At 46.5% G+C, this 25,364-nt stretch overlaps 1 protein-coding gene and 1 long non-coding RNA gene across 2 annotated transcripts in view; one reads left to right on the forward strand and one right to left on the reverse strand.

Annotated features, from left to right (window-relative positions):
* LOC142471462 (uncharacterized) overlaps positions 1-5,146 on the forward strand; it is a 17,237-nt gene extending 12,091 nt beyond the window's left edge. Inside the window, exons 2-3 of the long non-coding RNA XR_012789434.1 lie at positions 3,390-3,544; positions 3,625-5,146. This is a non-coding gene — a long non-coding RNA (uncharacterized LOC142471462). The remainder of the gene's footprint in view (positions 1-3,389; positions 3,545-3,624) is intronic.
* Positions 5,147-5,653: 507 nt separating this feature from the next.
* LOC142503179 (uncharacterized) lies at positions 5,654-23,367 on the reverse strand. The gene is made up of 11 exons (XM_075615281.1): positions 23,310-23,367; positions 17,301-17,523; positions 17,173-17,201; positions 10,380-10,659; positions 9,877-9,963; positions 8,840-9,780; positions 8,632-8,739; positions 7,902-8,119; positions 7,747-7,816; positions 6,772-6,860; positions 5,654-6,518 (listed from the first exon to the last, which is right to left on the reverse strand). The coding sequence occupies exons 2-6, from the start codon at positions 17,501-17,503 to the stop codon at positions 9,234-9,236; spliced, it is 1,146 nt and encodes a 381-aa protein (XP_075471396.1). The 5' UTR covers positions 17,504-17,523; positions 23,310-23,367; the 3' UTR covers positions 5,654-6,518; positions 6,772-6,860; positions 7,747-7,816; positions 7,902-8,119; positions 8,632-8,739; positions 8,840-9,233.
* Positions 23,368-25,364: the final 1,997 nt, after the last annotated feature.

The raw sequence follows: 25,364 nt of genomic DNA on the forward strand, positions 1-25,364 counted from the left end.
GGGGGGGAGGCGGTGGGAAGGGGGGGGTGGTAGGCGGTGGGAAGGGGGGGTGGTAGGCGGTGGGAAGGGGGGGTGGTAGGCAGTGGGAAGGGGGGGTGGTAGGCAGTGGGAAGGGGGGGGTGGGAAGGGGGGGAAGCGGTGGGAAGGGGGAGGGGAGGCGGTGGGGAGGCGGTGGGAAGGGGGGGGAGGCGGTGGGAAGGGGACGGGGGGAAGCGGTGTGAAGGGGGGGAGGCGGTGTGAAGGGGAGGGGGGAGGCGGTGGGAAGGGGAGGGGGGAGGCGGTGGGAAGGGGGAGGGGAGGCGGTGGGGAGGCGGTGGGAAGGGGGGGGAGGTGGTGGGAAGGGGATGGGGGGAAGCGGTGTGAAGGGGAGGGGGGGAGGCGATGGGAAGGGGAGGGGGGGAGGCGGTGGGAAGGGGGGCTTGTAGGCGGTGGGAAGGGGGGGTGGTAGGTGGTGGGTAGGGGGGGTGGTAGGCGGTGGGAAGGGGGGGGTGGTAGGCGGTGGGAAGGGGGGGTGGGAGGCGGTGGGAAGGGGGGGGCGGTGGGAAGGGGGGGTTGGTAGGCGGTGGGAAGGGGGGGTGGGAGGTGGTGGGAAGGGGGATGGGAGGTGGTGGGAAGGGTGGGGCGGTGGGAAGGGGGGGAGGCGGTGGGAAGGGGGGGGAAGGCGGTGAGAAGCGGGGCTGGGAGGTGGTGGGAAAGGGGGGTGGGAGGCGGTGGGAATGGGGGGTGGGAGGCGGTGGGAAGGGGGGGGGTGGGAGGCAGTGGGAAGGGGGGGGGAGGCGGTGGGAAGGGGGGGGAGGCGGTGGGAAGGGGTGGGGGAGGTGGTGAGAAGGGGGGCTGGGAGGCGGTTGGAAGGGGGGGTGGGAGGCAGTGGGAAGGGGGGGAGGCGGTGGGAAGGGGGAGGGGCGGTGGGAAGGGGGGGAAGGGGGAGGAGGCGGTGGGAAGGGGGGGGAGGCGGTGGGAATGGGGGAGGGGAGGCGGTGGGAAGGGGGGGAGGGGAGGCGGTGGGAAGGGGGGGAGGGGAGGCGGTGGGAAGGGGGGGAGGGGAGGCCGTGGGAAGGGGGGGAGGCGGTGGGAAGGGGGAGGAGGCGGTGGGAAGGGGGGGGAGGCGGTGGGAAGGGGGGGGGAGGCGGTGGGAATGGGGGGGAGGCAGTGGGATGGGGGGGAGGCGGTGGGAAGGGGGGGAGGCGGTGGGAAGGGGGGGAAGGTGGTTCGGAAGGGGGGGGGTGGTGGGAAGGGGGGGAGGTGGTGGGAAGGGGAGGGGAGGTGGTGGGAAGGGGGGCTGGGAGGCAGTGGGAAGGGGGGGTGGGAGGCAGTGGGAAGGGGGGGAGGCGGTGGGAAGGGGGGGAGGCGGTGGGAAGGGGGAGGGGCGGTGAGAAGGGGGGGAAGGGGGAGGAGCCGGTGGGAAGGGGGGGGAGGCGGTGGGAATGGGGGAGGGGAGGCGGTGGGAAGGGGGGGAGGGGAGGCGGTGGGAAGGGGGGGAGGGGAGGCGGTGGGAAGGGGGGGAGGCGGTGGGAAGGGGGAGGAGGCGGTGGGAAGGGGGGGGAGGCGGTGGGAAGGGGGGGTGGCGGTGGGAAAGGGGGGGAGGCGGTGGGATGGGGGGAGGCGGTGGGAAGGGGGAGGGGAGGCGGTGGGAAGCGGGGGGAGGCGGTGGGAAGGGGGGGGAGGCAGTGGGAAGGGGGGGGGAGGCGGTGGAAATGGGGGGGAGGTGGTGGTAGGGGGGGAGGCGGTGGGAATGGGGGGGGGCTGGTGGTAAGTGGAAGGGAGGCGGTGGTAAGGGGGGGAGGCGGTGGGAAGGGGGGAGGCGGTGGGAAGGGGGGAAGGCAGTGGGAAGGGGTGGGGGAGGCGAAGGGGGGGTGGAGGGGAGGTGAAGGGGAGGTGAAGGGGGGTGGAGGGGAGGTGAAGGTTGGGTGGAAGGGAGGTGAAGGGGGTGTGGACGGGAGGTGAAGAGGGTGGAGTGGAGGGGAGGTGAAGAGGGGTGGGAGGAGGGGAGGTGAAGAGGGGAGGTGAAGAGGGGGGTGGAGGGGAGGTGAAGGGGTGGTGAAGAGGGGGAGGTGAAGGGGGGGGGGGGTGGAGGGGAGGTGAAGGTGGGAGGTAAATGGGGAGGTGAAGGGGGGGTGGAGGGGAGGGGAAGGGAGGGGAAGGGGAGGGGAAGGGAAGGGGAAGGGGGGGGAAGGGTGGGGGAAGGGAAGGGGAAGGGGAGGGGAAGGGGGGAAGGGGATGGGAAGGGGGGGAAGTGGGGGAAGTGGGGGAAGGGGAGGGGAAGGGGGGTGAGGGGTGGGTGAGGGGAGGTGAAGGCCGCTCACTCACCCATCCGGCAGGTCCCACGTGGATCTGAGGCGGGAGGCAGCGTGCTGTGGCAGCTCCCCCGCTGTGTCCCGGGCGCTCGCTCGCTCCCCCGCTGACTGTAGCGGCGCCGGGGGGGGGGGTATCGGGGAGACACTGACACTGGAGGGGAGGGGGGTATGGAGGGGAGGTGAAGGGGGGTATGGAGGGGAGGTGAAGGGGGGGTGGAGGGGAGGTGAAGGGGGGTGGAAGGGAGGTGAAGGCCGCTCACTCACCCGTCCGGCAGGTCCCACGTGGATCTGAGGCGGGAGGCAGCGTGTTGTGGCCACTCCCCCGCTGTGTCCCAGGCACCGCCATCTTGGGCACTCGGCGCCGCGAGGCAGCCTGCCTGGTCACTGGCTGTTCTCCCGCCAGGGAGGGGGTGAGTTGTAGCGCCGGGGAGGAGGGGGCATGTATATGTATGGGGGGGGAGAGATGGGAGATATAGAAGGGGGGTCTCGCACGGCCGCTGACACTGGGTGGGGGGGGGCGCTGAAGGGGTAATTATAGTGTGTGTGTCCTGCTGACTGTAGCGGCGGCTTGGGAGGGGGGGGCGGATTGAAAGCGCGGTAGACACGGGGAGAGGAGGAGGTGCGCGCGGGTGCTGCTAACACTGTGAGCCCCGCTAATGTAGGTAACACCCGCCCCCACGTGTGTGTGTGTGTGTGTGTGTGTGTGTGTGTGTGTGTGTGTGTGTGTGTGTGTGTGTGTGTGTGTGTATGTGTCCCCGTCCGTGTGTGTGTGTGTCCTTTGGCCCTTCACTCCGCCTCAGGCCAATGAGAGGTGTGCGGGGGCGGGCGGGCCAAGGGACCAATGAGATTGCCGCTAGGGACGCAGACATACAGTGCTTTCAGAAATATATAGTAGATACACACACACACACACACATACCATACATTTCCTATCGATGCGTTTGTCCTCTTTTAATCTTGTGAGTGAACTAATTGTAGCTTGTGTGTCATATTAAAAATACAGTATTTCACTATGGATGAGTGAACAAATGACAAAATACACCTCTAACCACGCACATACTTAACTTTTTTTTTAACAATTTTACCTCCCTCAAGTACATCATCTTCCATTGGGGCTACTCCATTATCTCCTCCTGAACAAGAAAAACGGAGGCGCAAGGAGAGGAAGAGGACGTGGGAGAGGTTTATTTGTTGCTGGGCAATATGTGGAGAATGAAGACATTATATACCAGCCACGAGGAGAAATTGAGGTAATATTTTTTTGCGTATTGTGTCTTGTCATTGATGATAGAATTATGACAATGAAATTAACTGTGTTTTCTTAAAATAGATTCCAGGCAATGGTTGCAAGTCTAGACCGCGAGGAGTTGGATCGAAACATGGTTGATGTGATCATAAATTTCCCCTCTGTCTACTTTAACTTGTTGCGACCATCTCCACCAACTCCAATTCCAAACTCTCCGAATTGGTGCACATGCTAAAGTGCAGACCGATGCCCACCACTGAAGAAAGAGTATGCTGTGGCATGACTGCACAAACATGTACGTCAGAGTCACAACTATTTTTATTAATATGTCTTTCAGAGACAGTTCTTGCTATAGCTGCCACTGCACGCAATGACTTTCTTGGAAATCCTTTGCACTTGTCAAATGATAGAAATCGTGAGTTACGATACTGTGCATACCGGCAATTTATCCTATGGCAGTATGGAAGGATAGGTGCCGGTCAGCGTCGTGTAATACCTTCTTGTTGTGTGTGGAAAATTAGGACAACATTTCCTGATCACAACAATCATTATGTTGGATTTTTGCCACACAGATTTATTAATTAGATTTTCATATTTATCTTCTTGTTGCATGTAATTTTTTTGGATACTGTGTAAAAAAAAGTTTAATTAAAGTGTTATACTTTACCTGTTACATTTATGTAAGCGACTCTTGATATTTCTTAAACTGTGAGCTTGTCTGAACCAGTGATTCACAAACAACTGTTTCCACCTTCAATTACAGAACATATTGTCCCCCACACCACAAAAAACATTATAGTCTATACAAAGACATTACTCATTCCCTTTATTCTTCCACTTCAAACACATGAGCTGTGCAGGGGGCAATTACTACACTGCATGGAGATGAGGTCTCTTAGGTTGCGCTTATAGTGCTGGCGACGCGACGTCACCTGAAAACAAATGCATTATAGCTGTAGAAGCCACATACAGTATAGTGGACGCGACGGCGCAACCACAATGTTGGTAGTCCGTATTATGATGTTTAGAGATGTTTTCCACATGTGACTGTCTTTACACCAGAGAGCTTCAAGTGCAGGTAATCAGAGAGCATACTTACCAATCAGTGTAGGTCAACAGCACAAGTAGACACCCTAGCCATAACATGCTTTTAGGGAGAGGGGGGGGGGGGATGTGTACTGTGCAGGGAGAGAGGGACACTGACTTTCACATGGAATTTCAGATGTTAGATGGCTTCAATAGGTGTGTATAATGGAGAGATGTCTATATTGTTTTAATTAAATTAAATTTATGTTTACATACCACACAATAGCAGCATGCAGAAATCAAGTCTCAGTTTTGCCTGCAATTTCTCCCGTCTCCAGATGCACCTCTGCCATCCCCTTGGTAGCAAACTGTCTCTCCAAACGAAGTTCAACTTTCTCCACTGTAGATGGCAACGGGTGACATCATTGGACGCGTCTCCGTCACAGGCACTATAAACCCAGCGTTAGGCTAAGGGCTCGCTTCACCTTGCTTGACGGCGGCGTGAGCAAGTCACTGCACCGTGAACTGCAGTGAACTTTATTTCAGGCGTGGGTCAAGGGCACAACCATTGAGCCAGGGAGAGGGGTAGAAGAGTTTGTGGGTCTGGGAGGGGGGGGGGAAGGAGTGAGGGAAACAAGGGGCACCAAGATCATTGGTTGTAAAGTTCCCTACAACACGCCCCCCCCCTAAACGCACACTGTAACCGTGCATCCTCCTGGTGCCCCACCCAGGAAAGTACAGCTTGTAGCTCCAGCCGTCTGTTGCGTAGTGAGCCACGGCGTGAGGAGGCAGCAGGGACACCCAGAGTGCAGGAAAGGGGCTGGTGACACGCGCCGCCGAAAGCAGCTGGTCCTCAGCGTTACTCTCATATCACAATGTCTACATGAAGCAAGTTTAACCTTTAGGCTGTGGAACACAGACTGATAGGTACAGTATATGCACATTACATTATTTATGTTTTGTTTTTTGACAAAGAATTTGAATATTTTAATTCATGCTATTTGTTTCCATGTGTGTCTATGTACAAACTAGCAAGTAAAGAAACAGTGTAATAAAATAAAGGTTTTAATATAATAACAATGGCTGTTGCCAATACAAAATTGGAATATGAGGTAACAACGGAGTTGAACAAAGACAAACAGTAATGCTGTTTTTTTTCAAAATGATCATTGCGTACAATGCCTGTACTTTTGTACAAAGCTGCAGTTCAGGTTTTTTTAAAAACAAATTCTATAGTTTTTTTTTTTTACTTCAATAGTTTTATGTGGGCAATCTCTAATTACATAAAGAACTGTGTAGCTGCCAGTTAATTTGTTCTCCATGTATTGAACGGCAAAATTTGGCGCCATCTTTAAATATGGGGAATGTATTTCCTCTGCTTCTGTCACTCAGTGGAAGCTCATGAATATTCATGAGCACTCCTGCACTGACATGTGCAAGAGGGAGGGCAGGGCTGACAAAGGGGTGTTCCAGGGATTGTGACAGGACATGAAGGGGCGGTGCCTTAGTAAATGGTTGTTTAAATAGAATACAAGAAAATTGGTCTTTCAAAGTTGTTTTTTTAAAAACAGAAAATGCTAATAGTATTTTTTCTTAATACAGAACTGATTTATTAAAAAAAAAAACACACATGCAGGATATTGCCTGAACTGCAGCTTTAATAAACAGGTATCTAAATTTTGTCCTCACTCGCCTGTCCTATCGACAATCTTGACTTGTGCTGGTCAACCAATGTGCCCACACTTGGACGCGGCACGGGTACAATCGTTGACTGTATACGTCGCGGATATTTTTCAGCTAATGGTTCTGCTGGTCTTTTAAAAATGCACTTGTCCACCACCTTTCTCTGAATTATGTCAGTCATCATAACAGGAATGTAATCATATTTTTTTCGACAATTAAGGGGCACCGCTGACCATCATCTACTTCTTTTTGAGTAACTAGTTCTGTGTCTGAAAAACAATGTAGAAAAACGTATTACCATACATTATTTAGATAAACTCAGTACAGGCCATTGCAGAGCTGGCAGACTGCACAAGAGGAAACATGCGCACGTGCTCGCTACCAGCAGACTACAACACTGCTGTCGTCCTTTAATATTCATTGAAAGCTTCCTGGGTGGGGGTATGGGTTGTCAGAAGCGGGCACAGCCTTTGCGGTCCGTGTGGCGCATGCCTGATCTATAGTTACAATATTAATTCTTACCGTACAGATCCATCTTTGTTCAACAATTTTGCACTCCCTAAGTGCCTGTTGTAATCGATGGCAGCTAGCTGGGTTCGTGCCTGGAATTTCTAATAAAAAACAAACAAAAATTAACACACACACACACAAACACCAGAGACCTGCACACACAAACACCAGAGACCTGCACACACACACACCAGAGACACACACACACACACACACACACACACACCAGAGACCTAGATACACACACACACACACACACACCAGAGACCTATACACACGCACACATACACACACACACACACACACACACACACACACACACACACACACACACACACACACACACACACACACACACACACCCCCCAGAGACCTAGATACTGCTGCGGCCAAGTTTATTCGAGCATTTGCCCGTTCTTGGCCGCAGCAGTATCCTGGCGCGCGCCGGCGGGTGACGGGCGCGCGCCGAAGCAGCGGAAGAGCGCCCTCCGATCGGGGCGCTCTCCCTACCGCTGCCGGGTCCGCCGGGTCCCCCGGAACCCCCTGCCGCCGTCCCGCGATCGCGGGACACCAGGGCTCCCTCGGGGAGCCCTGGACGCGCGTGCAGGGGGCGCTGGCACCCGATGATGCGTGACCGCGCATCGGTGATGCGCGGCATGCTGAGGGAGTGCGGCTCGCAAGCCGGGACATTTCCCGGCTTGCGGAATGAGCCGCACTCGGATAAACTGTGTCGGCAGTGTACACGCGCACACAGGAGACCTCCACACACGCACACACCAGAGACCTACACACACGTACACACACACACCAGAGACCTGCACACACACACACCAGAGACCTAGACACACGCACACACACACACCCCAGAGACCTAGATACACGCGCACACCGGAGACCTCCACACACACACACACACAGAAACCTACACACCCACACGCACACGTTAATACCAATATAATTGTTGTTAACAGAATTATATTCACTTACTGAAAAGAAAATCATTTTTGAAGTGTACATCAGTATATGATTGTGGTAACTTTCAAGTTCACTTGTGGACCTATACAATAACAGAAACAGATATGTACAATACTAGAACACAACATATACATAGGTCTTAATTTTTGTGTAGATGTAATTCTTACCTTGCATAGGTACAGAAACGAAGCTTGCTTATTAACCATTTATCATATACTATTTCTGCAAGAGCGTTATGTACAGGTGAATCTGCTTTCAACCATTTCTTTGCAGAATCAGTCATTGGTTCATTTGGTTCATGCTGACACTTTTCTATGGCTCCAGGCTCCGTGATCGGCCACTCATGAATATTTTGGGTGTGATAAAGAACCCCTCGCCAACAAGACTGTGAATGAAGCATATCAAAGCATTTCAAATAAATGCATTTCTAACTCTGTAATCAAACCACCCTCAGCTGCCTCTTCTTCTTCAGTCTCACCTTATGGACTTGGCTGACTATTTCAATGAAAGCGCCACAAGAGCGGCATGTGAGGAGCTTTCTTTGATTGTGGATGTTCCACATACTTTATGTAGTCCAATAAAGTTGCTCTTATTTTTCAACTTTGGCTGCTGAGACATACCATTGACCGGACTGGCTGTTATTCTGATCCTTCGACTTCATTACCTCTAAATGTCCCTGTACGTTCTTCCTACCTACCAATTATATTATCATCTCCTTTGAAAGGGGACTCCTGTAACGCAATTTAACTATCTGAAGCACTTTCTCACCATCCGTTATTTGTATTATTGCGTTTAGAAATTATTGGCACGTGTTTTAATGCTGTGAAACACTATGTACACTAATTGCGCTATATAAAAACATATATACATACCGACTTTCTTTTGTTACAAACATACCTGAAGTACAACAACATCTCCTTTACATACGGAACACGAATACCAGAAATGGTTCACAATGTGCTTGATCCATGGTCGCAAATCACCATTTTTTTTTATTTGAGTTGCCTACAACCAAAAATAAGAAAAACATTTTTTGTTTATTTTGAGTTAATTGTTAATAAAAATTTAAAGACACATATGTATCAAAATTTGAACAAAGCATTACCTTAACAAGTCTTTTAAGTACAGCCTTGCTTGCGTGCCACATATCCAATTGATGTTGTATTTCTGGATAGGTTTTTCCTTGATAACAGAAAAAGAAAAACCAACGATAATTTTTAATAATATATGCACAAACAACACATCGCACTATATTTAAGTAATGTTTAAAGAAAAACTTAAGAAGATAACATGAAATTTGTGAATGAGCATCGGTGACAATCTCAGACACCGCAATGTCATGGTCAATCAACTGTTGCAATCCCCTTTTGAATCCAATAATTTCCATATTTGTGGATTTGCCTTGAGCTTCTCTGACATCAACTACTTGAAGATCAATAATTTGTTTTGTGGTATAGTTCATAAATGTGTAAGTCAAATATTTTGATGAATATCCAGGACTATTTTCGTCCGTCACCCATCAAAATAATAGGACTTGTGATAGTGCTTATAATTTCATTCTGCAGGTCAGCCCAATATGCTATAATTGATGGCACAATGTATTTTTTTTGCATTTGAAAAAAAATTGTTTTTCTGACACACTTCAAGTTTAAAAATTTCAGCATAAGTGCAATCTTTGAAAAATTGTTGCCACTCAAAAAAAAATTGATGCAGACAGCATTAAATTGCCAAGCGGAGTTTGGCCCAGAAGCGGTTGTGACCACCAGTCCCATGTGTGGCTCTTTGTACATGTGATAAACACATGAACTGCTGTTCCAACTGCCTTCACTGTTATTTTCACACCTCTTCATGAAACAATTGGGAAAAAACATATGAAGCAGAATCATCAAAGAATTCTCATATACAATATATGATGTCATCTTTGCAAGACAATCTGCTGATGGCAATGTGACTTCTGGGTCCTCATCAACTTCATCGCCATCATCAATGTCAAAATCCAAAACATCATCCTCCATCGTGGTGTCTTCAGGATTACTTTTATGAACACTGCATGGGAGGGGAGGGGAAAAAACAGAAATAAAAAATTAGAAACTACTGTCTATTGAAAATAAGAATAATAATTTAGAATTATAATATACATACTGTTCAGACAAAAAATGAAAAGAGGCGTCGTCTGTATCCTTGCATACTTCAGAAGAGGAGTACTCATCCAGATGTTGAGAGCTTTCACTGATAATTAAAAAAAAATGTAAATAAATTTATATACTTATTAAAACACAAACGCACGTGTATGTGTGTAAAGCCGGAGGGACAGAGGTAGTGTAATGGTAGAGAAGTTGGATCACATAGGGTGCATGCACAGACCTGGAGGGTCAAGACTGCTGACAAAGGCTGGTGTAAATATGTAGTCAGCGTGTCGAAGCAGACAGTGTTATCCATAGGATACTGTGCCTTTAAATAATCTCTCGACAACCTGTGCTCTGACTGACTGCTGACTGTTCTTTTTCTCTTCAGTACACATCTCTGATTACAGCAGAGATGTGTAATTAGAGAGAAATGAGGCTGCAGTGAGTCAGATCACTCCTCAAAAGGAGTAAGCCCCAGCCCCCACTCATTGCATATCAGTACATATAAAGGTTACTCACCTGCTACTGCTGAAAACTGCATGACATAGGTATGATGAAATTGGGGTTGAAGTCACTAGTTTATTCTCGTTTTGTAGGAGTGTATTCTGTTGAACACTAATTCCACTACTTCCTGCAGTACATTCGTCCATACTTTGTGTTACAGGTGCTATAGTTTCTGACAAATCAATTACTTCATCATGGTCTCCAAGTGCATCACATGCCTCTGTATTCTCCGGCAACAACTCGATCACCTGCATCTCTTGCGAAGATACAGTGTTGTAGGACAACAAGCCATGTTCTATTAATAAATAGTGTGAAACCCAGTGATTCAGTGTGGCGCTAAAACACAGTGATAGTGATATTTAAATAATATTAAATGATATATTGTGTAACTGAAAGAAACTCTCAACCTTCCAGGGAATATACACTGATTCCCTCACAAAACGTATGAATCCAGGACAGGAAGGGAGCAGGATCATCAGGAACACCCAGAAAAAAACATACAATAACAAATCATAGTGTAGTACTTATGGACAATTATGGGTCAGAATTCAAGAAGAAACTTGGCTCTTACGGATCGCCTACTTACAAGAAGCAGGATAAAAAACAGCGTTTTTGTATGTAAAGTTGAATAATATATTCCTCCGCCTAAGATAGCAGCATACAGCAGTCACTGATGATTGTAAGCTGGATAGTGTGATCGCCGGGGCTTTCGCTCTCACAAACCAGCAACCGCATTCATACAGAGAGAAGAGGGAAACATAGTGTGTACCAGGTAACACTAAAAATTTATAGAAGAAGCATAGAAATGTGTACTCACAATGCAACGTGTGAGCACATTCACATAAAGGTTTCTTGGATATCAGGCAGCTACATACACGGCTTGGCAGTTGGAAATGTCCTCCGCTCCACTCAGAAATCCCCTCCTCGAGGGTGCCCCCTCGTCCGGATAGATGGCGTCTGACGTCACTTCCTGGCCTCGGAGTGACGCCTTTTCCGGTAAGGACGGGAAGATCAGGGGGTATGGAAGACTCGCCGAGCCGCAGCAGCAGTGCCTCTGGGGTTGGAGCAGGCTATCAGACCGTCAGTGTATGATGCAGCTGTACTCTGTCTCCTTCCTTAGCTTGGCTCAACGCGTTTCACTGCATCCGCAGCTTCCTCAGGAGCAATAATCATGTCCCCTAATGGGTGTTACTTAAGTAGCATCATCAATTGGGATACTAATTGAAAACACATTTAATTAATTTACACACAGATTCTCCCACAAGGGTACACAATTCTGTGGCCAAAAATATCGACGCATAAAATACATATAATAAATTTAATTTTAATCACTCTATATTAAGAGGTACTAAAGATAAAAACATAATTAAAAACTATGATTAAAAAACTAAGATCATAATAAAACTCAAGTTGATAGTAATTAAATGGAGAGAATCCATATGAATACACAGGGGGAAAAAAGAGAGAAAGGACATTGATTAGTTAAAGGGACATAGGTATAAAATAGACCAGCATGATTTAATATAAAAGAATAAAAAATACAGATTAAATATGTGAATTATATCAGAATAGCCAAAGTGCATAGTGCAATAAATAAAGTGCAATAATTAGAGGAAAGGTGCAATCTCAAAATCCACATTAAGACCATTTGGCGTCAAAGTGTTGAGTTTATGTACCCAGTACATTTCCCTTTTACTTAGGTCTAAATTTCTGTCTCTACCTCTCCAATGTTGTGCCACATGTTCTATAGCAGTAAATTTTAATCCTGCTACATTGGAGTTGTGGAATATGGAAAAATGTTTTGATACATTATGGGTCTGAACACTTCGTCTAATATTACTCAAATGCTCTATGATACGTGTCTTAATTGCTCGTGTTGTTTTACCCACATATTGTAGCCCACATGGGCATTCAAGAAGGTAAATGATGTGGTTTGAATTACAATTCATGTATTGTTTTATTTTATATTCCTCATTTCTGTTGTTACTCTTAAATTTCTTTTTTTCTTGGTTTTTATGTCTACAGGCGGTGCATGAACTACACCCATAGAATCCTTCTAATTTTTGAAGCCATCCATTTTTATTTTTATTTGATTCAACCATTTTGATTGCACTTGGTGCTATCATCCCCTTCAGGTTTCTAGCTTTTTTAAAGATCACCTTGGGGTGTTGTGGCATGTTATCCTTCAGAATTGGGTCATTTAATAACACATGCCAATGTTTGTTGACTATTTTCTTGATATTGTTTGATTCTTTATTAAAAGAAGTTAAGAATGCTGTGTCAAAATTTGTGTTTAAAACTTTCTCTTTTTTATTTGGTATTATTAGATCCTTTCTATCTAGACAATTAGCCTTTTCAAATGCAACGTCCAGGAGTCCTGGATTGTACTGTTTTTCAACAAAGCGTTCTTTTAGTATATTGCACTGATCATTAAATACCAATGTATCAGTGCAATTACGGCGCATCCTCCTGAACTGATTATAAGGGACATTGTCCATCCATAAATTCTGGTGGCAGCTTGTACGTAAGATGTAGTTATTGCTGTCCACTTCCTTAAAATAGGACCTAGTTTTTAGAATACCATTCTCTATATAAATATTGAGATCTAAGAAATTAAGGGAGCTTGTACTAGTAGCAGAGGTAAATTGTAGGTTATAATTATTTGTATTTATACCTGACAAAAAGGCGTCCAAACTTTCCTGACTGCCTTGCCAAATCAAAATCACATCATCGATGTAGCGCCGCCAAAGGACAAGGTCCGCCCCCAGTACGCCACCGGGCCATATATGCTGTTCTTCCCAGAGTCCCATAAAGAGATTGGCGTAACTGGGAGCAAACCTCGTACCCATGGCGGTACCACATCTCTGAATGTAAAAGTTGTTATCAAACCAAAAATAATTTTTGTCAAGTATAAAACAAATGCTGTCAAGAATGAATTGTATTTGCTGTTCATTCATATCTGGATCTTGTTTAAGAAAGAAGCTCACTGCTTCACAGCCCAAATTTTTCTCTATAGACGTATAGAGAGACGCAACATCTATAGTGGCCATGATGAACTCATTCTTCCATGTTACGCTCTCTAATAAATGCAATACGTCTGCAGTGTCCTTCAGGTGCGATTTGAGTGTCTTCACATGATCTTGGAGGAAAGTATCAATATAAGCTGACAAATTTGATGTCAGAGAGTTAATCCCGGAGATTATCGGTCTCCCGGGGGGTTGCGTCAAACTCTTGTGGACCTTAGGCAGTGTATATAATATTGGCAATTGGGGGTGTTCTTTAAACAAGAATTTATATTCGCCTTCATTTAATATACCCAATTCCTTACCACGATCCAAAAGTATTTTTAAATCATTTGTAAAGGTAGCAGTAGGATTATATTTTAGAATTTCATAAGTCTTTTTGTCTCCTAGAAGACGGTGGGCCTCTTTTAGATAGTCATCTCTATTTTGGATGACTATCCCTCCTCCTTTATCAGCCTGTTTAATAACTATGTTGGTATTATTTGTTATTTCTTCTAGGGCATCCCTCTCTTCCTTATTCAAATTATTTCTCATTTGTGATTTGTTGTTTTTCTTTGAGAGTTCTTCAAAATCTTTGACAATTAGATTATAAAAAACCTCAATATGATTGCCTTTACAGTAAGTAGGATTAAAGGTCGATTTATTTTTAAGAGTGGTATGCTTAAATTTGTCATTTTCTATTTCGACAATTTGTTTTGGATTAGTCATCCTTGATTCAACATTTTTGCTAAGAAAAAATCTTTTTACCGTTAATTTACGTATATATTTATTTGCGTCCACAAAGAGCTCAAAGTTGTTGGGGCCACAAGTAGGGGCAAAAGACAAACCCTTAGAAATGACACTTAATTGGGATGATGTTAATTCTACATTACTCAGATTGAAGATATTTTTGGTGTAATTTGGGAGGGACTTTTTTACTATTTTCTTTCTTCCCCCCCGCTTGCCTCTCTGTCTCTTTCCCCTTTGGGGTAATGGCTCCCCTCTTCTTTTTCTAAGAGGGGAGTAAATGGGTTTTTTGTTTCCCAAATACTTATGTCTAAAAGGTCATTTGTCCCTATTGTTCCAATCGGAGAGCGAGATCTACTCGCTTTTGCATATTTAGCAGAATCATATCTCTCTCTTTCTCTTTTTCTATCTTCTCTATCCTTTCTTTTCTTTCTATCCTTTCTCGATCTCTTTCTCTTCTTAGTTCTTTCTCCTTTTGATATTCTCGCTCTTTCCTATCTCTCTCTTTATCCTTCTCTTTCTGTTCCTTATATCTTTTGTGATCTCTCTCCTTAATGATATCTTTTTCTCTCTGTAATTCTTTTTCTCTATTTAACTCTCTTTCCTTATGTTCTCTCTCCCTTCTTTGTTCCTTCTCTTTTTCTCTTTGTGCTTCTCTTTCCTTAAATTCTCTTTCTCTTCTCTGTTCTCTTTCCCTAATCATCTCTCTCTCTCTACGTCTTTCCCTTTCTAATGCTTGTTCTCTTTCTCTTAGTGGTATTCTCTCATTAAAGAATTCTCTTTCTCTATATAGATCTCTCTCCCTTAATTCTCTTTCTTGATTAAAATGTTTTTTAGGTGTAAAATCTTTCCTAGAGCCATGTGACAATTTAGGATCATAATTATCTCTCCATGGCAATCTAGGTATAAAATGATGTTTATCATTCTCAAGATATGGTTTGCTTCCATATTTCCCTGGTATAGTTAGGGGATCTTTAACCATTTTTTCCTCAAATCTACTTTGTGGTTTAAAACTTTTCTTTTTCTTCCAATCTCTTTGTTCCCCTCTGAGGTAATCTTCCTCATCTCTCTGAAATTTATTTGTTTTGCTAGTAAAAAGTTCTTGTTCTAATTTATCAATTTTCTTTTTTAGTTCACGATCTTTAATTTTAAATTCAATAGTATCCTCCATATGTGCCAATTTCTCCTCTATTATGACAACCTCTTCATCAATTTTCTTGATATGCTTTTTATGTTGGTTTATCAAGGATGTCATAAGATTAAAGGAGCAATTGTCAATTGTTTCACAGGGGATGATAGCACCAAGTGCAATCAAAATGGTTGAATCAAATAAAAATAAAAATGGATGGCTTCAAAAATTAGAAGGATTCTATGGGTGTAGTTCATGCACCGCCTGTAGACATAAAAACCAAGAAAAAAAGAAATTTAAGAGTAACAACAGAAATGAGGAATATAAAATAAAACAATACATGAATTGTAATTCAAACCACATCATTTACCTTCTTGAATGCCCATGTGGGCTACAATATGTGGGTAAAACAACACGAGCAATTAAGACACGTATCATAGAGCATTTGAGTAATATTAGACGAAGTGTTCAGACCCATAATGTATCAAAACATTTTTCCATATTCCACAACTCCAATGTAGCAGGATTAAAATTTACTGCTATAGAACATGTGGCACAACATTGGAGAGGTAGAGACAGAAATTTAGACCTAAGTAAAAGGGAAATGTACTGGGTACATAAACTCAACACTTTGACGCCAAATGGTCTTAATGTGGATTTTGAGATTGCACCTTTCCTCTAATTATTGCACTTTATTTATTGCACTATGCACTTTGGCTATTCTGATATAATTCACATATTTAATCTGTATTTTTTATTCTTTTATATTAAATCATGCTGGTCTATTTTATACCTATGTCCCTTTAACTAATCAATGTCCTTTCTCTCTTTTTTCCCCCTGTGTATTCATATGGATTCTCTCCATTTAATTACTATCAACTTGAGTTTTATTATGATCTTAGTTTTTTAATCATAGTTTTTAATTATGTTTTTATCTCTAGTACCTCTTAATATAGAGTGATTAAAATTAAATTTATTATATGTATTTTATGCGTCGATATTTTTGGCCACAGAATTGTGTACCCTTGTGGGAGAATCTGTGTGTAAATTAATTAAATGTGTTTTCAATTAGTATCCCAATTGATGATGCTACTTAAGTAACACCCATTAGGGGACATGATTATTGCTCCTGAGGAAGCTGCGGATGCAGTGAAACGCGTTGAGCCAAGCTAAGGAAGGAGACAGAGTACAGCTGCATCATACACTGACGGTCTGATAGCCTGCTCCAACCCCAGAGGCACTGCTGCTGCGGCTCGGCGAGTCTTCCATACCCCCTGATCTTCCCGTCCTTACCGGAAAAGGCGTCACTCCGAGGCCAGGAAGTGACGTCAGACGCCATCTATCCGGACGAGGGGGCACCCTCGAGGAGGGGATTTCTGAGTGGAGCGGAGGACATTTCCAACTGCCAAGCCGTGTATGTAGCTGCCTGATATCCAAGAAACCTTTATGTGAATGTGCTCACACGTTGCATTGTGAGTACACATTTCTATGCTTCTTCTATAAATTTTTAGTGTTACCTGGTACACACTATGTTTCCCTCTTCTCTCTGTATGAATGCGGTTGCTGGTTTGTGAGAGCGAAAGCCCCGGCGATCACACTATCCAGCTTACAATCATCAGTGACTGCTGTATGCTGCTATCTTAGGCGGAGGAATATATTATTCAACTTTACATACAAAAACGCTGTTTTTTATCCTGCTTCTTGTAAGTAGGCGATCCGTAAGAGCCAAGTTTCTTCTTGAATTCTGACCCATAATTGTCCATAAGTACTACACTATGATTTGTTATTGTATGTTTTTTTCTGGGTGTTCCTGATGATCCTGCTCCCTTCCTGTCCTGGATTCATACTATTAATAAATAGAAAATATGTAAACAATAACTAAATATTAAGATTATTAATAAAAATTAATAATGGAAATTTCTTTACTTACCAATATTCGTTTGCATTTCTTCAAATTTTCTGTAATATGAAATTTGAAAAAACAATGGATGTAATGTATCAAAAACACAAACTATAACATGAAATAACTAGCAATAATATATTTTTTGATATTGTTACCTTAATGTATCCATTAGGTATTCAGCAAACTGCTCATGTCTCAAAAATCCCTTCTCCTGTTTTAGCTTCATCCATAAAGGAAAAGCAGTACCGAGAATTATACGAGTTTGTTGCGTTTTTGCGCTGGATTCCTTGCGACGCTTCTGTTTGGTATCAGGTGTAAACAATGTCGGACGACCACGTTTACTGCTTGCTCCAGACATGATTGATTCGCAAGATGAATCTGAAAATAAACATTATTTACATTATTGTTCCTAATATAATATAATCATACACACACACACACACCTGATGGTTTTACACACACACACACACACACACACACACACACACACACACACACACACACACACACACACACACACACACACACACACACACACACACACACACACACACACACACACACACACACACACACACACACAATCAAAAAACTTCTCGACACCTGCCCATCACCCCCTCCTCGGTACCAGTGGTAGGTGCCCGGGGCAGGAGGTAAGCGCAGGTGTCCCCCTCCAGCCCACGTTACCCTCAGTGTGCCCATGCGGGCAGTGAGACAGGATTAGGAGGGGGGGACCATCAATGGGGGGGAGGGGGAAGTTTACCCTTACAGCTCCCCCCCCCCTCCCTGCAGGTTGGTCACCCCGCTTCCCTGCGATCACAGATCTCCGGCCGGAGTATAATTGAGTGCATGCACCAAGTCAGAGGGCCCGTTGACAAGGCTGCAGCACCTCGCCAGCGGGACATAGAGACTGTATTTGTCAAGAGAGAGAGATATAGATATATATATAGTTATATATAGTGTGTGTGTGTATACGTACGGTACATATATAAGCAAAAAATAAATATACGATACCGTTCTGTGGCTAACAAAATGCTTTTATTTGTGCGAGCTTTTGAGATACACTGGTCTCTTCTTCCGGCGAAGGTAGCCCTGGGACATAGTACATTCTTTGGTGCTGCTGCTCGCTCTTGCTTGCTGTCCTGGCAGAGGAGACAGCAAGCGCGCTTGGGAGACGGGTATCACTGTGTTTGTGTGTCACTGGGAACGTGTGTGTGTGTGTGTGTGTGTCACTTTGAAGTGGTCTGTGTGTGTGTGTCACTTTGAAGTGGTCTGTGTGTTTGTGTGTCACTGGGGAACGTGTGTGTGTGTGTGTGTGTGTGTGTGTGTGTGTGTGTGTGTGTGTGTGTGTGTGTGTGTGTGTGTGTGTGTGTGTGTGTGTGTGTGTGTGTGTGTGTGTGTGTGTATTATATAATATTTAAAAAAAACAAAAACAAAGACATGTGAGAATAAATTATTTATTAACATTGTGCAACTTTGATAAATATATTCACACACATACAACACACAGACACACACAGACACACACCACACAACCCCTTCCTCTCCTCCCCCTCCCCCCGACGGCCGCGCAACCCCCCTCCATCTCCCATGCGTGCAGGGATGCAGCTACGGTGATCGGGGCAGAAGGGGGGCACATCACCCGCTTCCCCCCCCCAAGGGGGCAGCGCGACCCCCCTCCATCTCCCGCACGGGCAGGGAGACAGGCATAAGGATCGGGGCAGAAGAGGGACACATCACCCGCTCCCTCCACCAATGGGGCAGCGCAAACCCCTCCAACTCCCGCGCGGGCAGGGAGAAAAGCATTAGGATCGGGGCAGAAGAGGGACACATCACCCGCTCCACACACACACACAAACACACACACCTCTGTGCTGCCTCTGTCTGGTCTGGTGGCTTTGTAGGACCGGATGCAGCCCCATTGGATGGGAGCGGTCACGTGACTGCTCCTCCACTTCCCCGAGCGGCAAATTTAAAACTTGCCTGTCTCGGTGAAGTTTCTCAGCCTCCGCACGCATCAGCAAGCATGCGGAGGCAGAAACTATAGCCGCGCTAATAACAGATGCAGGGGCTTTGTGCATCTGTTCAGCGCGGCTCAGCGATGCTGAGTGCACTATGTCCTAGGCCTTATACAATGAATGAAGCAAGCAAAGGGTATACTTAAAAACAGTGTCTCTTGGAATGTTATCTGTGATTGTCTCTTGGAATGTTATCTGTGCTTGTCTCTTGTAATTTTATCTGTGCTTGTCTCTCCCCCCACCCAAGCACAGCACAGATAACATTCCAAGAGACAAGCACAGATAACATTCCAAGAGGCTGTTTTTAAGAATACCCTTTGCTTTCTTCATTCATTGTAAGGCCTCGGCCATGTTTACCGCTTGCTGGCGGAAGCGTGCTGACGCGTGCTCCCGCTCAGCACTGAGCCCCTACAACCGCAATCAGAGCGGCTTTAGTAGGGGCTCACCTGCGCTTCTGCACGCTTGCGGAAGCGCAGGTCTTAGGGGAATTTAACATTCCCCCGCTTGCTGGCGCGACAGGCCGGTCACGTGAGCGGTTCGCCCAATGAGTGCGAACCAGCTCCGTGATGTCACTGGGCCGCCCCCGGCCAGTGACGCGCCCGCCCCAAGGCCTGCCCCTTGACGGCCCGCTGACAGCGCATGCGGTAAGCAACCGCAAGGCCAGGGAAAGCACCCGCTTTCCCTGCGCCTCAGTGCGCCTAAGCACGCAAGCAGGGAGCATGGACTCAGCCTAACATCGCTGGAAGAAGAGGAGATCAGTGTATCCCGAAAGCTCGCACAAATAAAAGCATTTCGTTAGCCACAGAACGGTATTGTCTATTTATTTTTTGATTATTGAAGCTCGGCTAACACGGTACTGATAGAGATATATATAGATATATATAGATATATATATTTATATATATGCAAATGTAAATACAACTGTATGCTCATCTGCATGTCTTTGGCAGGTCTGCAACCCCGCCTTTCCCCATTATCACCCAGCACACAGCACTTCTACTGCAGCAAGGGATTCTGGGAAATGACATGCAAATGAGCACACAGTGCCACTTTTTGCTTCAAAAACCATTTTTAACATGGTTCCCTATAGGCTATATAGATATATATATATATATATATATATATATAGAGATATATATATATATATATATATATATATATATATATATATATATATATATATATATATATATATATATATTATATATATATATATATATATATATATATATATATACTAGCTGAGAGCCCCGGCGTTGCCCGGGATGTTTGTGGTGTGGGGGTGGCATTTGGGTGGTTGGGTGGGGAGTGGTTCACGCGGCCCATGGCGTTGTGCGGTGGTACTGCTGCTGTGGCTGTACTGATGGTGATTGTATCGGGGTGCTGATTTGGCAGGGTGCCGAGAATGGCGGTGTGCTGGGGGGATGGGATACCGGTGTGCTGATGCTGGGGATAGTGTGTGTGTGTATACACGTGTGTGTGTGTATACGTGCGTGTGTGTGTGTATACACGTGCGTGTGTGTGTGTATACACGTGCGTGTGTGTATACACGTGCGTGTGTGTATACACGTGCGTTTGTGTGTATACACGTGCGTGTGTGTGTATACATGTGCATGTGTGTGTGTCTACATGTGTGTGTGTGTCTACATGTGTGTGTGTGTGTCTACATGTGTGTGTGTGTGTGTGTCTACATGTGTGTGTGTGTCTACGTGTGTGTGTGTGTGTGTGTGTGTGTGTGTGTGTGTGTGTGTGTGTGTGTGTGTGTGTGTGTGTGTGTGTGCATGTGTAGACATATGCGTGGACATGTGCGTGCGTAGACATGTGCGTGTGTATACATGTTTGTGTGTGTGTGTCTACATGTGTGTGTGTGTCTACATGTGTGTGTGTGTGTGTGTGTCTACATGTGTGTGTGTGTCTACATGTGTGTGTGTGTCTACGTGTGTGTGTGTGTGTGTGTGTGTGTGTGTGTGTGTGTGTGTGTGTGTGTGTGTGTGTGTGTGTGTGTACATGTGTGTGTGTACATGTGTGTGTGTGTGTGTGTGTCTACATGTGTGTGTGTCTACGTGTGTGTGTGTGTGTGTCTACATGTGTGTGTGTGTCTACATGTGTGTGTGTGTGTGTGTGTGTGTCTACCTGTGTGTGTGTGTGTCTACATGTGTGTGTGTGTGTCTACATGTGTGTGTGTGTGTCTACATGTGTGTGTGTGTGTGTCTACATGTGTGTGTGTGTGTATGTGTGTGTGTCTACATGTGCGTGTGTGTACACATACATACATACATACATACATACATACATACATACATACATACATACATACATACATACATATACACACACACACCGGGTATAACAGCTATATAATATATATATATATATATATATATATATATATATATATATATATATATATATATATATATATTATTATTTTTTATTTTGTAAAAATCACACAAAAATCTTTTTGCCCCCTTTCCCGCCTTGTATAAAAAATAGAAATTGAATCAATTCCTAGTAAGAACAAAAACAAAAAACATTTCTGAGAACGGTTTATTTATTGTATTACTTTTATACTTCACTACAATCAGTCTTTGTTGGTGTGTGTGTGTGTGTGTGTGTGTGTATATAATTCACTAATTTAGAAAAAAAATTAGATGTAAATTAGAGGAAGAGGGGGGAGACAGAGGGGAGGGGGGGACCACAGAGAGGGAGGGGGGACCACAGAGAGGGAGGGGGACCACAGAGAGGGAGGGGGGGACCACAGAGAGGGAGGGGGGGGACACAGAGGGAGGGGGGGACACTGAGTGTGGGTGGGAGTGATGGGGTGGGAGTGACGGGGTGGGAGTGAAGGGGTGGGAGTGACGGGGTGGGAGTGACGGGGTGGGAGTGAAGGGGTGGGAGTGACGGGGTGGGAGTGAAGGGGTGGGAGGGGTGGGAGTGACGGGGTGGGAGTGAAGGGGTGGGAGTGACGGGGTGGGAGTGACGGGGTGAGAGTGACTGGGTGGGGGGGGTGGGAGAGACTGGGTGGGGGGGGGTGGGAGAGACTGGGTGGGGGGGGGTGGGAGTGACAGGGTGGGGGGGGGGCTGGTAGTGACTGGGTGGGGGGGTGGGAGTGACTGAGTGGGGGGGTTGGGAGTGACTGGGTGGGGGGGGGGGAGTGACGGGGGGGTGTGGGGGGGTGTTTGTGTGACCTCCGCTGTCCCGCTCCCACCCCCCAAACACACTATTTTGTTAGTCCCCCTTGCTGGCGCAACTCACCCGAGCCCCCCCTCACCTCCAAAATAGCCCCCTTTGCCGGCGCAACTCACCCGAGCCCCCCCTCACCTCCAAAATAGCCCCCCTTGCCAGCACAACTCACCCGAGTCCCCCCTCCCCTCCAAAATAGCCCCCCTTGCCGGCGCAACTCACCCGAGCCCCCCCTCACCTCCAAAATAGCCCCCCTTGCCGGCGCAACTCACCCGAGCCGCCCTCACCTCCAAAATAGCCCCCCTTGCCAGCGCAACTCACCCGAGCCCCCCTCACCTCCAAAATAGCCCCCCTTGCCAGCGCAACTCACCCAAGCCCCCCCTCCCCTCCAAAATAGCCCCCCGTGCCGGCGCAACTCACCCGAGCCCCCCTCACCTCCAAACACCTCCAAAATAACCCCCCTTGCCAGTGCAACTCACCCGAGCCCCCCCTCACCTCCAAAATAGCCCCCCTTGCCAGCGCAACTCACCCGAGCCCCCTCACCTCCAAAATATCCCCCTTGCCGACGCAACTCACCCGAGCCCCCCCTCACCTCCAAAATAGCCCCCCTTGCCAGTGCAACTCACCCGAGCCCCCCCTCACCTCCAAAATAGCCCCCTTGCCAGCGCAACTCACCCGAGCCCCCCCACACCTCCAAAATAGCCCCCCTTGCCGGCGCAACTCACTCGAGCCCCCCCTCACCTCCAAAATAGCCCCCGTTGCCAGTGCAACTCACCCGAGCCCCCCCTCACCTCCAAAATAGCCCCCTTGCCAGCGCAACTCACCCGAGCCCCCCCACACCTCCAAAATAGCCCCCCTTGCCGGCGCAACTCACTCGAGCCCCCCCTCACCTCCAAAATAGCCCCCCTCAGGTGTTTGGAACATCTCCAAAATAGCCCAAAATATAGAAGGGAAAAACCTTACCTCCGTGAGATCAAGACACTGATTGCCTACTCCTTCTCCTACTGCACCACGTGATGGGATCGGGAGTGAGCATGAGTCACTGGGAGGCTCATGAATATTCATGATCTTACACTGACTCACGGAGTCAAATTAGAAAAAAAACCCATTTTTTAATACGTCACACAAATTTCTCCGATCAAGACATGGAGAACGGATTGACTGATAGCTATACAGTTCTTTAGTTAAGTAGAGATTGCACACATTAAACTATTAAAGTAAATAATAAATAAAAAAAAAAAAAAAGTCTGAACTGCAGCTTTAAGCTTTCTTTAATGCAACATCCCGTTCAGCTGTTTAAGGGGTTGCTACATTACCAATAGTGTATATATACTCCATGAGTCCAGCCCCTTCCCATCACCTTTTGAGAAAGTCGCCGAGTGTGACGAAACGCGTCAGGGGGCGTCATCACGCATTACGTTACGCACGGACATTACGTCATCACTTGTGCGCATGAACAGGCCAGTTCGTGCGTCCAACAGCTTGAGGCCATCCAGCAAGGAGATTCTTTGAGGACTCCAGCACGATTCCGGTACACTTCTCTCACGCCCTGAACATCCTGATGATCACGGATCCTCCATCATCCAGAGACTGACGGACGTTTGAGTCAAGCAAGGATACCGGATGGTGGTGATATAATCACGACATGCTTTTAACTCTTTTACCCTTGTGAGTGCTATTTCCCCCCCCCCTTCCCCTTCCCATCATTAAATATACAGTTTTAAACTATGGGGCGTGCGCTCTCTCCTCTTTCTCATATATATATATATATATATATATATATATATATATATATATATATATATATAGTAATCGCTGCAATAGGAGCCAGTTACACACACTTCTAAAGAGCACAAGTTCACTGGCCCATTTGCCCATACCCCGATAGCACCATGAGTAAACGCTCAGGAAGGTTCTGATCCTGCGACCGGGCGCAGATTGTGGAGAGATGTGCGGGATATGTACATATGGACGGTCGGTCCAAGGGTCAGCTGGAGAAGGACTTGGAGCTGAATGAGGCCAGGATGGGCCCACCAGAGGGGCATGCTGTGTGCTGCTGGGGCAGTGGACGCTAGTGTCACAGTAACTTCAGGGTTATAATACACACTTTATAATCTGGGTTGAATTGATTGAGACTGTGTTATAATAAAGAGATTTTAATCCTTACAGTTCAGGTGGACATACAGTATTGAGCAAATAACAAACAGAATATAACACTTACTTGGGAAGGGGACAGATAAAATTGCCCAAGACACAGGCTAGCAGTTCATCAGGCAACAGGAACAATAACAAAACAATGGGCATAGAGCTTGCAATCACTTATATGGGATTTGGGCTCTATCCCTTAACATTGGGACTCAGGCATTGGATAACAATTACCTGGACCCAATTACCTCTTTGCCACCTCACGTGGGAAGCAAGGTAGTACCGGCCCAAAGGGGGTTGGCACATGCACACATTCTTCTAGTCAGTGGCAAATTTCCTTAGCCCCATTCTAAAAAGTTGGCGTCTCAAAGTCTGCCATCTGGGAATCTGGACCGGGGAACTCTGACCAGAGGTGTGAAGTATGGTACTTAACGTAAACAGCCATGTCCTGCTCTTTCTCTGGCCTGTGTACTCAATCTGGGGGAGTGAGCCTTTTTTTGGAGCTTGCTTCTCAGACAGGCAGACACCCTCTGGCCATTAGCATACCTTATGGGCCAGTAACTTTCGCGGGCTTTACAGTAGGCAGAGAAATACAGTAAGCCTATAACAATTTATACATATAAAAATATTCCGTTCGGTTCATCTGAGAGGGCTGAAAACTGGCATACCGTCATGCCGGAGGCATGCCTACCCGCTGGCAAAATTTCAGCCTTCCAGCTATCACCAAACCGGAGATAGCAATATTGGGGTTTAGAACCTCATGTTACACAAACCACATTTCCCGCCATTGGAGTCAATGGCGGCAACCACACTTTATACAGTTAACCATACTCCGTTCGGTTAGCCTGAGAGGGCTGGGAATGGCCATGCAAC

This window comes from Ascaphus truei, chromosome 1, assembly GCF_040206685.1.
Source record: "Ascaphus truei isolate aAscTru1 chromosome 1, aAscTru1.hap1, whole genome shotgun sequence".
NCBI classification, from domain to species: Eukaryota; Metazoa; Chordata; class Amphibia; order Anura; family Ascaphidae; genus Ascaphus; species Ascaphus truei.